We start from the raw sequence: 15,977 nt of genomic DNA, 5'->3' as shown, positions 1-15,977 counted from the left end.
CTTACTAGCAGTGCTCTAATGTGGGATCCAGTCCCTGAATTCTTTCCTGGTTCCTCAACTCTAAAATAAGCTTCCAGCGTCCAGCCCCATGATCTGTAGACACCTGGGCAGAGACCAGAGAAGAGGCTATGGAGGCAGCTCTCAGTTCTCTACAGCAAAAAGAGATGCGGCCTTGTTATGGCCAACACGAAGGGACTCCCATCTGTATCAAGTTGGCAGGAGAGTTAAACAGGAAACTTAGCTGGAAATAGGAAATAGTTTAATCTAAAATATTCCCATGTTGTAACTAAGGTCAAAGTGTCAGGGCAATAACACGCTGGTGATCTGACACTACTTTACCAAGGTCATTTCATCCATTCTATACTGACTGGTGCTTTACCAGAATGGCTTATTTTTATGCACTGCATCTAAAATGCCCACAAAACATGCACTTTTTCCCTATGCTTAACAATTAAAAAAAAAACAAACAGGAAGATTCTGCCCAGTTAAGTTTCAATTTAACGAGGATGTTTAGTAATTTAAGTAAGTACTGAACCAACAGGTGCGTTGCTGATTTTTACCAAATTCCTTCTTGTATGTTGGTCAACTTCTTTCAGACCATGAAACTTTCAGGCCCAAATTAGCCACACTGGCATCTTCGTTGATCATGATCCAAACCATGACAAAACTAAAACTTCAACTTCAATTATGTGGCACTCAACTCAGTTTTGAGACTAAAACTCTTTCCCTTTTTCTACCTGCTCAATATTCAAGTCCCTACAGACCCACCAGTTTTGGGACGCCTCCACGGCAGCCTCAAGCATTTGGAATCCCTTCGCCAGAGGAGGCAGTGGGCCTGCGACCGGCTACCGCACATTCCTTGGCACTAACAGCGCCTGCTGGTCCCGCTGAGCCAGGGGCAGCACCCGCCGGCAGGGGCAGCACCCGCCGGGGCCCCAGGGAACCAAATAGCTAGCTGCTGTTACTAATACTGTTACAGTGTTATTACTGGGAAAACAAAAAACAAAAAAAACATGCACACTCCGAATTTTATCATTTTATCCAAAGTGACAGGATAGTTGTAGCTTTACAGAAAAAAGGGGGAAGTATTTGTTCCATAAAGTAAAAACGTGTAATTTTTGAGAAATCCTATTAGTCTTCTTAAATATGAAAATACATTGGTTATTTCTAAAAGATCACTAAATGGGGGTGCCGGGGTGGCTCAGTCGGTTGAACATCCGACTTCAGCTCAGGTCATGATCTCACGGTTTGTGGGTTCGAGCCCCACGTCGGGCTGTGTGCTGACAGCTCAGGGCCTGGGGCCTCTTCGGATTCTGTGTCCCCCCCCGCCCCTCCCCCACTTGCGCACACACTCCCTCTCTCAAAAATAAACACTGAAAAATTTATTTTAAAAAATAAAATAAAATATCGGTGAATGATCCCTTAATCATTAATATTTGTAGGTAATACATTTATCTCTGATTACGAATTATGATGTACACTTTTTAAGATTCTTACTATACTCTGACTTTTAAAGCTTTGCAACGGTCTTTTAAACATGAAAATCAACAGAAAGTGACGATCACAAGTCACCCAGCAAATGTTCTCCATGTTAAATGGTCATAAAAGCCAACGTCTGACTATGTTCCAACCCATTCGGAATATATGCGTTTCAAGGCACAATCTCTCGAGGCTGAAGGTCTAGACAAGCTGTTGGCAACACCACTTTGTGGACGCAGCCGTGACACGAGTGTGTTAAGCGGTGGCCCGTGAGCATCGTACCTTCTTCTCTCTCATGCCGTCAGCCTGCACGGTCTCCAGGCGGGCTTTAAAGTGCTCGCAGTCCATTCTCAGTCGCTCTAAGTCTTGCTCTCTCCTTTCCAGGTCTAGAAAAAAGAGGCACGACAATACTCAATATCTCAAATCACTACTGTTTGGTAAGAATCCATTTTGCCTAACCTTCTTTCAGGAAAAGCAGCACTGCTTGCTCACAACCAGTCCTTGACCCATATTCTAAGAGTCCTGCTCGTTTCGGTTTTCATCAGTTTGCAGCCCATAGCAGAAAGCGCTATTTTTGTTGTTGTTTCTGGTCGTGTGTTTTTAAGACCTCGTTTTACTGCCAGACGTGTACTCGAGGCTTTAAGAAAGTGGGTTATTTAAAGGACTGAAGGCAGGGCTGAGAAGCCCGACTGTCTCGTGGCACAGACTTGTATCTGCTCCATAAAAAGCAGAAGGCAGCTCAGCGAGTAGACGGTGCCAGCCGGGGCTGATTCACAAAGCGCGTCTCACCAACTGGCAGACTGACTCAGGAGGAACAGCGGCAGTCAATGGAGGGTGGGAATAACGTGGTCACACAAAAAAGGCCACGGCGACAGCGTGGCACCACGGCATTCTTCCTCTCAACCACGTTCGCTCAGATGGTGATTCAAACAGCCAACACAATTCCCCAAAGACGTTCATGTTAATAAGTCTGAAATCAAAAGCATTATCAACTTTAAATAAAAGATATTATGACATTCATAAAGCAAAGAAGTCTAGAGCTTAAAATGTTAAGTGCCTCGACTTCAGGGACTGAGAAATCATCCATTTTTATGCTAATGTAAACCAAGATTTGAGGTGGAACACAGTCCACCTGTGTCCTGCTGTGTCCCTCGTCAGAGTTTCCTATTCGGAGGACTGAGTGGGGCCTGAAAACCTACACTTCCAGCAAGTTCCCAGGTGAGGCTGATACTGCTGATCTGGGAAGAGACTCTGAGAAAGACTGCTTCGGGACCACGGCCTGGTCTCTGGTCACTAACGAAATGAAATCGACACCCATCAGCACCAGCAAATGAGGGAGCCCGGCCACAGGAGCACGGGGTGCGGAGAAATGGAGGGTGGCGGGGGCAGCAGCCCGAAAACTGGTGCCTTCCCCTACCTGAGAGGGGAGGTGGCTTACAGCACTCCCCCCAGTGAAGTGCAGACCAGAGGGGGCTGTGGCTTCATAGCCCAGGGGTCTGACAAAGAGGGGACCACCAAGAACAGCAGGGGCATCCCAAAAGCTCTGGAGAAATGAATGGAGTCTGCATTTTCCAGGGGCCCATTACCCTAGAAGGGAGATTAGCACCTGAAGCTAATATTCAGTTACAGATTATGAAACTGGCCAGAACTTCTCACTGAAAATGTGTTTCTGAGAAACTACGTGAATATGGGACTATTTCTTCTCCCTTAAATCAGTTCTCTTTCTCCCCTTCTATAACATATCATGCCACAGCAGGATTTTCCCGATTCTACACTCTGCCCTACCAATTGTGGCCACCGAAGAAATCAATGATCAGTCAAATGCTTTATTGTTTTTTTTTAATGTTTGTTTATTTTTGAGAGAGAGAGAGACAGACAGAGCATGGGGGGGGGGGGGAGAGTGCAGACAGAGAGACACAGAATCTGAAGCAAGCTCTGGACTCAGAGCTGTCAGCACAGAGCCCAATGCGGGGCTTGAACTCACGAACCCTTAGATCATGACCTGAGTCGAAGCCAAACACTTAACCAACTGAGCCACCCAGGCACCCCTCAAGTACTATGCTTTAAAAAAACTACACAGTTGCCCTTTGTAACAAAGTTAAATTAAAACATATATTATTTACAATTATGAATGAACCATAAATTGCATATGGTAGAAAGAAAGAAAGAAAGAAAGAAAGAAAGAAAGAAAGAAAGAAAGAAAGAAAGAAAGAAAATCAAAAAAGGAACTAAATTAGTGGTGCAAATTTTTTCTTTGCAGTTCACTTTTACATTCTCTTGTTATCATTAAGCGGTGTATCATTCAAACATGGCAAAGAAGATAGAAAATTACATCCTTACAAGCTTTACCATGTGTAAAATATGGAGGAATTAATTCTGACCACCCAGAAGATTTTCATTACAGTAACTTCATAATCTCTCGCTCTATATACCTGTATACAACTTTATCATAGGCTACCATAACACAGGACACGGTCAAAACGTCCCACTCTCCTACAGGTGCCCCACAGAATTCAAAGTCAGCATCAGGGAAGCCACACCCGCCCACCATGAGCCCACCCCAGCCCCCGGAGGCAGAGGGTGGCTTTCTGCTGTCCGAGGCCGCCGCCTTGTGGCCGGATGGGAGCACTGCCACCACTGTCCAACAAAACCCCCACCTTGCGTTGTCAGTTTGGCCCCCAACAGTGCCTGCGGTGTTGGCCAGAACAAACACCACAAGGGCAGGGATTTTCATGTTTTGTTTTCTGATACATCCCAAATCCCTAGAACAGCACACGGAATTTTATAAATATCTGTCGCATAAATAAATTCCACTTCTCTACACATTCCTTCTGCTAATCCTTGAATAGAGAAAAATGCACAGCTACTTTGATTGTCTCGTTCTCATAATGAGAATATACCTTTTTTATGATTTTTTTAAATCCAGGGACAGAAAGAATATGGACAGTAAATGATCCACTATGTGTAACCAAGACATTATCCTACGCAGCCTCAATATCAGAATAGGATCACCCAGCCTAAGATTCTTTCAACTGCTCACCTTTAGTGTCCAGAATGAAGGAGAAACCTCCTCCATTTAACTAATTAAAAGAGCGGCCAAGACAGACCACCAATATATAAGCACAATCTACGTCACAGGCTACTTCACCGTCGAACTGGTTTGAAACTTACAATCCTTTTTTGATAGTTCCAATAACATGAGAACGCCTGTATCTCTTAACGTTTAAGTTATTGGTGGGAAGGGTACAGTGAACTATTACAGGCAGGAGACAGAGCTATAACTGAAAAGCAGCATTTCTAAAACACTGAGCAAAGAAATGTAAACCACACAAAAGAGATCTATTTCCCTACCCTTTTTTGATCACCAGGTATGCTTACAATAAGCAAAGCAAACTATCAGTTGTTCCATGTACGTTAATACGAAAGTATTGTTTTTGATCAAAAGAGCCAAAAGTCTCAAATCCAAAATGAAAGCTTTTAAACAGCCCTTAACTTCTCCCTTTGCATCACTCTCCAATAGGTTCAGAAAAGGATTTACAGTTAGCCGCTGTGGACTCCATTTACTTTGAACTGAGATTTGGAGGGTGTATAACAAAGCACCACAAACTGGGCGGCTTAGAACAGAAACGTCTCCTCTCCTAGTTCCGGAGGCCATGGGTCCAAGACCACAGTGTCAGCAGGCCCAGGCTCCCTCTGAAACCCGCGGGTGAGGATCCTCCCTGGCCTTCTCCAGCTTTCAGCAGCCCTGCTGTTCCAAAATTCCCATCCGCCTCCGCTGTCATTGGCCTTCTCCTGGTCTCTTTACATCAGCTTCCTCGTGTACATCTTCTTTCTCGGTGTCCAAATTTCCCTTTTGTAAGGACACCTGTCATACTGGATCAGGGCCCACCCTAAAGACCTTGTCTTATCTTAACATAATCAGCCTGTCAACAATGTAAGTTCAAAAAGTGATAAAATGAGAGTAGTTCAGAATTCATTTTTAAAAAAATCCTTCGTTTAAAGACATTACATGAACCTGAAATCCTGCTACCCACTCTAAGCCAGAAAAACAACACTTTGATTAGCCGTCAAATTTTTAAAACAAATCAAAGGGGGTGGGGGGAAAGAGGTGGAACCGGAACATGGAAATCGCATTTTTTTCTCCTGCACTGCCAAAAACCTGCTCCCCAAACCACTCTTCTTTCTCTACCTTAAAGGCCACTGGAGTTGTCTCTTGTAGGAAGAAGAAAATGTGTGACCAACGGGAATTCGTTCTACTGTGGCACTGCCAATGGACGTGGCAGGACCTCGGATCACTAACTTCAACATCTGTGTGTTGGAGCCCCTTAGTCCACGGGTAAATGCCAAAGAAAAGGGGCCGGATTTCATCCTCTGTATGTCCGTACATTACCTAGCAACGCTTGGCAAACACCAGGCAGACAGGGCACCTCTACCTGAGTGACTCATCCACCACATTCGCTGGAAGACTTGAAAATAAACACCATCACAAAAAATAAGATCAATCTTGCCAAATTCAAATGAATTCTGTTAAAGCATTTCTCAAACTGTTGAGTTGGGAAACGTTTCATTTATTGGCATACAGAGATAATGTTAACGACTGCGTGTCGGGAGCGATTCGTTCAAATAACGTACGTCTCTGCCTTCTCCATCGCGGCTACGTCCCCACTTCCTCTGTCCAAAAGCCCATTAGGTCTCTTTTCCTCTCTCCCAGTCCCCTGTGCTCTGGACCATCTCCACGTGCCCTTGAGATCCACTCTCCTCCGTGCTCTGTGCTCCAAGAGGCAAAAGTGAACACCCACAGCACCCAGACTCCTGTTAGACCAGGACAGGGGCAGGGGCAAGAGGAGACACGCTGGGGCACTTACTCCCCACTGCATCATCGCTGCCCATCTTCCAGTGGCAGCAACTCCCCTTCCGGGTGAGGCAGGCCCCTGCCCTCCTGCGCATCTGGAAGCTCTTGGGGAGGCCCTGGAACCCCACTCCCCTAGCTCCCTAGCGTGGGTTCCCCAAACCTGGACCACACCCGTCCCTCCACAGCACACTCCATGTTACCCCTTTTGTTCCTGCCAACACATGGGGAAAAGACACTCTGACATTATCTCATTTGGGTCACAATAAACTTTCAGTCGTATCAAATAATCTTTTTTTCTTTTTTAAGATTTTATTTTTGAGTCATCTCTCCACCCAACGCGGGGCCCGAACTCCCAACCCCAAGATGCGGCGAACCAGGCTCCACCTGCTGAGCCCGCTGGGCACCCCGATAATGCCCTGTTGGCACTCACTCTTCCTTCCATCCCACTCTTCGCGATTCTCTCTCTGGTTCACATTTCTGTGGCCCAGAAATTATCATTCTTCTCTGAGCTGTAAACAGAGGTCTTCCTCTTCTCATTAATACTAAACTCGGGAAATTAATCTCCAAACACCCATCAACACTTGAGAGACCATGTGGTACTACTAGTGGTTTTCCACACCCGCTTCTAACAACCCAAGAGCGCCTAAGGGACGCTTACGGCTCTGTGAACAGTTTTTCCACTTTACCAGGTTTTTTAAACTTTTTATTTGGAAACAACTTCAAACTTACGAAACATCACACAAATAAAAATCATACAAAGAATACCCACATTCCCTTTCCCCGAACTCATCTACTGGCAACATTTCACATCTGCTCATCCCTTGTACCACGGACAGACACACACGCAATACGCACTATGAGCCAGCTGAGGTAAGTTACATCTATCACAGCCCTTTACTTCTAAATACTTCAGTGGGTATTTCCCAGGAATAGGGATGTCCTAGACACCTACTCTATACAGTTGTCAACTTCAGAAAAATTAATACCTCTATCTAATCTGCCACCGACATTCAAATTCTCTCAAATGACCCCAAACCGTCCTTTATAGCATTTTCTTCCTTCAAGGCACAACAACCAGTCAAGTGTCAGGAATTGCCTTCGATTGTCATTGTATCTTTGGCCTCCTTTAATCTGGAACACCTCCATAGTCTGTCTTTCCTGTAGGACATTACCAAATGTTTTTAACAATTTAAAAATCACAACCACATATATGGAAGGACTTACATTTCCAGCTATAATGGTGAGGGAACAGATCAATCTACCCACCAAGAATAATTACAAAAGCAGAACTTAAAAAAATGGACTCCTCTGAAAGTATGTGAGAGCTCCTGAGTCACACAGGCCTTTAGGCTATAGGACCCAGAGACGAGGAAAGTGCCCTGAGGTACAGGACCCCAGCTTCCCACTTCATTCTTCCCAAAGACCCTGGAATAATCCAAAGCAGCACAGGGAAAGAGGCAGCAAAGCTGGGCAGAGCAGCCAGCGGTGGCACAGAGCTGGGAAATGAAAATAAATTCCAGAGCTATCAGACAGCCAACACTTAGGGTGGGCCATGATCCCAGAGGAGATAGGAGCACAGAAAAATGAGCTGATGTCGGAGCCGTCTCTCTCCTGCAGGCACTCAGCAGAGCATAAGCAGAACACAGAGGCTGTAGAGGAAAGCAGACAGTGAGGGGGGGGAGGCGGGGGCACCACTTGCTGGAGAAAAATACCATCACCGAAAGTCTCTACAAGTTTCACTTGAAAAACTCCCCTAATCAATAAAAAATTACAAAGACTACCAAGAGGGAAATTAGACAATACAAGCAGATCAACAGGTGATCCAGATATTAGAATTATCAGATTCAAGGGCACCGGGGAGGGCTCAGTTGGTTAGGCGTCCAACTTCGGCTCGGGTCAAGATCTCACAGTTTGTAGGTTCGAGCCCCACATCAGGCTCTGTGCTGACAGCTCGGAGCCTGGAGCCTGCTTCGGATTCTGTGTCTCCCTCTCTCTGCCCCTCCCTAACTCACACTCTGTCTCTTTTTCTCTCTAAAAAATAAATTTTAAGAAGTAAAAGGTAAAAAATAGAATTATCAGATTCAGACTTTAAAATAACTGTAATTAACGTTACAGGAAAAAAAAGGCAAAAACAGAATTTCATCAGGGAGCTACAATAAAACACAACCAAGTGGGTATCAATATAAAAACTAATAAATACTAATCCTAAGTTACATAAAAAAAATAACAGAACTAATAAAGAATTCAGAATCAAATTCACACATACACAGCCATTTACAACAAAGCCGTCTCTGTACTAAAGGAAGGAAAGACTGTCTTTTTAATAAATGGGGCTGGGTCAGTTGGCCACATATGTCTAGTGACTATTTTTTTTTTAATTTTTTTAAATGTTTTTATTTATTTTTGAGACAGAGAGAAACAGAGCATGAGCACGGGAGGGGCAGAGAGAGAGGGAGACACAGAATCCGAAGCAGGGTCCAGGCTCTGAGCTGTCAGCACAGAACCCGACGCGGGGCTCGAACTCACGGACTGCAAGATCATGACCTGAGCTGAAGTCAGACGATTAACCAATTGAGCCACCCAGGAGTCCCCCCCCCCTTTTTTTTTTTCAATTTTTGTCTAGTGACTATTTTTTAAATAGACAGGGACAGCATGAATTATACAAGAACTTCATCATCACAGAAAGTTCTATTGGACAATGCCAACAGAGACAAGATGTTGCTGCACAGGTGCAGCAGCAGGTGCTGTATTTTAAAGTACACAAAATAACTTGTTTCTATTGCTAAAGAAAATTAGTCAAATATCTCTCCAGCATATCATGGCCACACTAGTTTGTATTCATTACTGATATTCGAGGAACAAAACAAGGCTGGTTCGCAATATTAACACGGTAATAGATAAATAAACATATTTCAGTAAATTTTAAAAGGTTAAAACTAATGTTGCAGATTTTAAAACGTTAGAAATAAGACTGCAATTTATGTTTGGTGTCAACACGAAAAATTATACGATCACAACTCAAGACTCTGAGGATCTGACTGCCACTAAGACATCAAGTTGTTTTTAAATTGTATCACCTAACATCTCAAAGGCAACCTACGTGTTTGAAAAGTGGTCTATAGGACAATGGAGATTGAAACAGGCTGAATGTGGTGCTGGGAAAACTGGACAACAACATGCAGAAAAATGAACCTGGACCACTTACGCCATACACAAAAATAAACTCAAAATGGATGAAAGACCTAAATGTGAGACAGGAAACCATCAAAATCCTAGAGAAGAACACAGGCAACCATCTCTCTGACCTCAGCCACAGCAACTTCTTACTCGACATGTCTCCTGAGGCAAGGGAAACAAAAGCAAAAATGAACTATTGGGACCTCTTCAAGATAAGAAGTTTCTGCACAGTAAAGGAAATAATCAACAAAACTAAAAGGCAACTGACAGAATGGGAGAAGATATTCACAAATGTCATATCAGATAAAGCATTAGTATCCAAAAATCTGTAAGAACTTACCAAACTCCACACCCAAAAAACAAATAACCCAGTGAAGAAATGGGCAAAAGACATGAATAGACACTTCTCCAAAGAAGACATCCAGATGGCCGACAGACACATGAAAAAACACACATCGCTCAACCTCAGGGAAATCAAATCAAAACCACAACGAGATACCACCTTACACCTGTCAGAATGGCTAAAATGAACAACTCAGGAAACTATAGATCCTGGCAAGGATGTGGAGAAACAGAAACCCTCTTGCACTGCTGGTGGGTATGTAAGCTGGTGCAGCCACTCTGGAAAACAGTATGAAGGTTCCTCAAAAAATTAAAAATACAACTACCCAATTGCACTACTAGGCATTTATCCAAGAGATACAGGTGTGCTGTTTCAAAGGGACACATGCACCCCCATGTTTACAACACCACCATCAACAATAACTTAAGTATGGAAAGAGCCCAAATGTCCATCGATGGATGAATGGATAAAGATGTGGTATATAGATATAGATACATACACGTATCTATATACGTATCTATATCTATAGAAGTATCTACAGACACACACACACACACACACACACACACACACACACACACACAATGGAGTATTACTCGGCAATCAAAAAGAATGAAATCTGGCCATTTGCAACTACGTGGATGGAACTAGAGGGTATTATGCTAAGTGAAACTAGTCAGTCAGAGAAAGACAAAAACCATATGACTTCATTCATATGAGGACTTTAAGAGACAAAACAGATGAACATAAGGGAAGGGAAACAAAAATAACATAAAAACAGGGAGGGACACAAACCTTAAGAGACTCTTAAATACAGAGAACTGAGGTTGCTGGAGGGGTGGGGTGGGGGGATGGGCATCAAGGAGGGCACTTGTTGGGCTGAGCACAGTGTTAAGTGTAAGTGATGAATCACTCAATTCTACTCTTGGAACCATTGTTACGCTACATGTTAAGTAACTTGGAGAAAAGAAAAGAGGCTGAGTGACTTTTTCACTGTTTCTCTAAGTGAACCAGTGCCAATCAAGAAAGACAAGGAATTATCAGACCTTGTGACGTAATTATGAAACCAAAGTACCTAACCCTGATTTCAAGCTTCGAGATCGGTATAACTGAAAAACACCCTGAGGTTGCACAGCAAAAGGTTTAAAATCTTGACCATTCTTGATTTACGTCAAAGTCCACTTTGGTCCTTTCTCCCAGCACCGAGGGGCCTATGGCACCTTAGCTTCATGAGATAGCAAGCAAGTTGGACAGAAGAGAACGCAGACACCGGGCGAGAAGTAACCTCAGGACCAAATATTCAGGCACAGAGAATAAAATGGGAGGCAAAAACAGGGGCCCTGCCCTCCCACCCACTCTCACCGTAAGATGAGAATAAAACTTTATCGGAAGGAAAAGAACGGTGTGCTACGACATCTAACGGGACTAACAGGAAGACAGATCTTATCTAGACAGTCACATAAGAAAGTGAATCTGAACCTGAGTCTAAGTCCAATAACAAAATCTTTTAAGCCATGGTACCGTTTTGCTTAGGTTTTCGGGCGGTATTGCTTTCTTGGGGAAGGGGGTGTTTTTCTGGTCTTTATCCTAAAAGCAACGAGAAGCCATTGAAGAATTAAGCAGGGGAATGACACAAGCTAACAACGGTTAAAAACTGCACGGGCTGCAGTGCACACGACAGACTGGAAAGTGACGACATGCGGACGCTGCCAGGAGGCAGAGCTTCAGGCAAAACACGAAACAACAAGACAACAGTGTCCTGGGCTCGGATCGGTGGTGGCCGTGGCCGTGGCAGTGAAGGCAGGCTAGTGAATTCAGGATGCATCCATGAGTGGCAACGTACAGGACTTAATGGGACGAGAGATTGGGGGTGCGGGGGAGGAGAGGCGGACAGTGAGGAGGATCCCAGGTCTCTAGGCGGATGGAGGTGCTGGGGAGGCTGAGCCAGCCCAGCGTGGGGTGGGGTAGGAGGATGGATACCACGAGTCAGAGGTCAGAAAGCAGCAATGTGTCCTGCAGTTTGTTAGGCTGGGCTAACAAACATATAGAGCCAGCTGCCAAGTTAACAGGAAAGAACACACTGCAATGTCTTAACAGCCCCTCTCTCGGTGACCACTCATTCATAGAAAGCTTGTTTTGTAAAATCCCAGACTATCAGAAATTCTGCTGTTTGGAATTATACCACTAAAAAGAAAACATCCTCCTGTTCCCTGCAGAATCAAAGTCACTGGGACACAGAGCAGCAGCCTTGATTTCCTGCTGGCTGCAGAGCTTCAAATAAGGCACTTCAGACACGATGTTCCACATCTATCTACATTTTGTGGTTTTCAAAGACAAGGCCCGGGTCCACTGTAGTAGGATATGGTGACAGCCCCACACACGGCCCGATTTTACTTGGAGCCCATCAAAACATGTTTAAGGTGCACTTCACCTGAACTCCGTCCCTCCCCAAATCCCTCGGCAATGCCGGCCTTTTGTTGTCAAGAGGCCCACCGTTCCTCTGCTGTGTGGTCTCCCTCGTCGGGCTGCGGGTCCCTCCTGATGGCTGCGGGTCCCTCCTGATGGCTGCAGGCTGGCTACTTGTAAGACAAATAGTGAGAATTTGAAACTATCATTAAAAAAAAGCAAGAAGAAACACCGAGGAGTGGGATACAGGACCGCAAGCCTGAGGGTCTGGGCCGAGCCGAGGACCAGAGATCAACCCGGGAGCCACTGGCATGGAGACAGACATGAAGCTGTGTGTGCAGGCAACCACCCACGGAAAAGCCACGGAGTGAGGGGAGAAGGGGCCTAGGCCTGAACCTCAGGCAGCTCCACTAGTCGAAAGGCTGCCGCAGAGGAGGACACATCAGCAAAGCAGGCCAAGACAGAATGGCCAGAGAGCGGGAAGAGATGGCCGCGGGGCCTGAGGAAGACCAGGGGATGGGCGGGAAGAGCTCCCAAAGCCTGTGATCGAGTCACCGCGGATGCTTCTGTGGCCCTCACTCCTGCACGCACCGCAATCTGACGTGGTGTCTCTAAAGACTGACTCGTGCTTAAAAAAAAAAAAGAAAAAAAAAAAGGAATGCTCTTCCTCATCTCTGCCTTTAAAAAGAAAAAAAAAAAAAAAAGACTGACTCGTGCTGACCAATCCGTGAGACCCTGAGCGCAGGTTGACTACCCCGCGGAGAGACATAACCACCCAGCACGCTGACATACCCTGCTACGGGTCGGCACGTCGCCTCCCCAAAGACAAACGCGTGCGGCGATGGACTGCTCTCCGAGGGTCGTCGGAGGAGCACGGGACCAGAAGCAGGGACTCAGAGGCCAGTGACCTGGAGCGACAGCGTAACCAGTGACACGAGCACATGCGGCAGGGTCCCAGCGGGAAACAGAGGTCCAGATGTTGAGATGCACGGAAAGGACTACTTACAGAGAGGAGAGCGGCATAGGGGACACAACGGGGTTGCTGAGGCAGCCAGAAACTAGCGACAGCGCACCCGACGAGGGAATGGGAGAGACTCGGCAGGAGCTGAGACCGTCTCCGGGGCCCTGAGGTGGAAGCCACGGCTGTGGAGGCCGCAGGAGGAAACACCCCAACCCCTGTCTCCGCCCCTGACGCCTTCCACTGGTGAGCCCCGGGCAGCCAGCAAGAAGTCAGAGGCGGGCAGTCCGCAGGAGCCCACTGCTGGGGGCGCACACCACAGGGCAGAGGAGAGCGGGTCTGAGGATTCCAAAGAGAAAACAAACAGGGCAGGGAACTCCGGCAGGCATGCGCGTTTCCCCGTCCAGCAGACGCGGCTGCGCCCTCCGCCGGGGACACGCGCGCAAACCCGGCGTGCCGTCCCCACACCTTCTCGTCGGCACTAGCGCTGGGGACCTGCGGCCTTCCTAGAGACCACCGGGGATGGTGAGCGGTCCGACGCAGTGTGGCGCGTCAGCCTGGAGCGCCGCGGGCGGACTCAGCTATAATTCGGCCTCAGCTACGCAAGCGCAGAGTCAGCCCCAGAGGCTGCCTTGAGGACGTCAACGGGCGCCCAGACTGCTACCCGACGGGCAGCCCAGCTCACATCTCCAACTCTGAACGGACAAGTCCTGGCAGTCCCGGGCTTCAATCAGGGCCAGACACGGACCTGTCCGTCCACCCAGAGACAAGTACGCACGCGCCGGTCTCTCCACACACGCTTAACTCCATGCAAGCCGTCCACGGGGCAAGATCTTCAACTGCCGCGCTTAATTTTCAGAGCAGCGCTTTTCAATGACAAAAGCGTCACCCGTGTTTGCCAGGGACGGGAGGTGGAGGGGAAGAGACGCTGGTGCAATACTCCGGAAGAGCTGGCAGCCCTTCTTCCAACACGAGCTTAGGCGTCTGAGCCCCTCATGTGAGGGCACCTCTGTTCCTTAGGTCTTATCTGACTCTCCCAAAAGGAATTACAAGGACTGTAGCAGCACCTCGAGGCGTGTTCACAGTTGCCCCACGGTTGTTAACGGGAGACTGGTCTGCTGGAACAGACAGCGTCGCCGTCGATGGCTGCTAAGGGTAAGACTCACTTTTCTCTACAATCTTTAACTTCTGGAAGCTTTCCAGCACTTCCCCATTTAGAATTCTGGGCAAGAAGTCCCGGATTTGCATTACTTCAGTCGTCAGGCGTTCCAGGTCCTTCTTTCTGACTTTCACAAATTCTTCTTTAGATCCCACCTGCTAAAACGACAAGCAGATCTTAAGATTATTAACATTTCTCTGTGGAGGACAACGACCCGACCCGCAGCCCTAGGCAGCCTCCTTTCCCTAGCGCCTCTACGTTCCTGACGGTTTCGATAGCAGGGCTCTGCTCTACCCAGCCCGCCCTCTGCTCCGTAGGGTACATCTTGACAGCCGGAGCCACAGGCAGCAAGGGGAAGCCACTTTTTGTCTTCTCCCTGCACCGAGGCCTGAAGCCATCCTCCTGAAAGCCAAGGACAGGCCCGGCACCCGGCTCCTCGGGAGCAACGGGAAGGTCACTGCACTCCTGCTGGGGGCACCTGGCCCGCGGGGGGGGGGGGGGGGGGTCATCTCACTTGGCATCCCCAACCCCTCAAGGTTGTCCGGGTCACGAGCAGAGGCACAGGCAGGTTAAGTGACCTCCTTAGGGTAACGCCGTTAACGGGACAGAACCGGACCCTGAACCCGGGTCTCTCCCGCATCACCTGCTGTGGAGGCGACAGCGTGGCGACCTGTGGCCTGCGTTCTCCCTGCACCTTGCACTGAGCCTTGGAAGGCGCGTTAGGGCCTTGCGAGGAGGGCCGGGCTCGGACCGCATGTCCCGCCGCCGCGCCCACGGCCCCCGCGCGGGGGTCCCCGCCACGCCTCCAGCCCCCCGCCCGGGCCACGCTGCCCCGCGGACGAGGCCCAGGGCTGTCCAAGGAGCCCTGGGCAAGCCCAGGAGGGCAGCCACACGGCGCGAGAAAGAGAATGGCGGCCGCCCGGACCCCTCACTGACCCGTGAGGCCTCCTCAGCGCCGCCTGCCTCGCCCATGGCCGCCGCAGCCAAAGCTCCGTGCGCCTGCGCGGCGGCGCGCCCTCTGACCCCCTCACGCCAGAAAGAGCGGGAACGTATCCACGCCGGGGGTGGTCAGGACGGCGAGCCACGAGGCTCAAACCTCGCAGAGTTCGCGCTGCATTTTCGGTCTTACGGACGAGGGTTGGGCATGGTGAGATCCCGCGTCGGCTCTCCTGGCTTAGCCGGGGCTTTAAACTCGTTAACTGCAAAATAGAAGTACAGTGAAACCCAAGTGTAAGTGTCAAGTTAAATAAGTCAAATCGGGATTGGGCCTTTCCTGTTTGGCAAGGGACGCTAGACCAACGGGCTGTGTGTTCAAAGGAACAGCCGCCAAGCAGCCGGCGGCCATGCTCCCACGCAGGGCTCTAAGCTCCAATAGCAAGGCTCGAAGCTCTCCGACAACAGACTCCTCGCGAAGTCAGCCCTGGATAGGGAAGGTCAGTCTAGCCAGCTGGCTAAATAACTGAGACGACCACCATATAAGATGCCACCTAGTCCATTTACTTGCCCCAGTAGGACCACTAAATTCACAAAATAGGGTGCAGCCTGTAGGTTCAAATGTACTGGGTTACTACGATAACTAAGACGTCGTTTATTTCTAAGCTGG

At 47.9% G+C, this 15,977-nt stretch overlaps 1 protein-coding gene across 3 annotated transcripts in view; it reads right to left on the bottom strand.

The window, feature by feature from the left end:
- Window positions 1-15,977, bottom strand: part of HSF2BP (heat shock transcription factor 2 binding protein) — a 94,139-nt gene that overhangs the window by 77,389 nt on the left and 773 nt on the right. For 2 of the 3 annotated variants that reach the window (XM_019432624.2, XM_019432626.2), the window contains exons 2-4: window positions 15,311-15,573; window positions 14,382-14,532; window positions 1,762-1,865 (exon numbers count right to left, since the gene is read on the bottom strand). In XM_019432624.2, the coding sequence (XP_019288169.1) occupies window positions 1,762-1,865; window positions 14,382-14,532; window positions 15,311-15,346 (291 nt within the window). In that variant the 5' untranslated portion in view covers window positions 15,347-15,573. The remainder of the gene's footprint in view (window positions 1-1,761; window positions 1,866-14,381; window positions 14,533-15,310; window positions 15,574-15,977) is intronic. The other variant, XM_019432625.2, reaches the window with a different exon arrangement.

The sequence above is a fragment of the Panthera pardus genome, unplaced genomic scaffold (genome assembly GCF_024362965.1).
Source record: "Panthera pardus isolate Hobbes unplaced genomic scaffold, ASM2436296v1 HiC_scaffold_16, whole genome shotgun sequence".
Lineage (NCBI taxonomy): Eukaryota > Metazoa > Chordata > Mammalia > Carnivora > Felidae > Panthera > Panthera pardus.
Note: the sequence above shows the minus strand (reverse complement) of the source record. Positions and strands in the feature narration are given on the sequence as shown.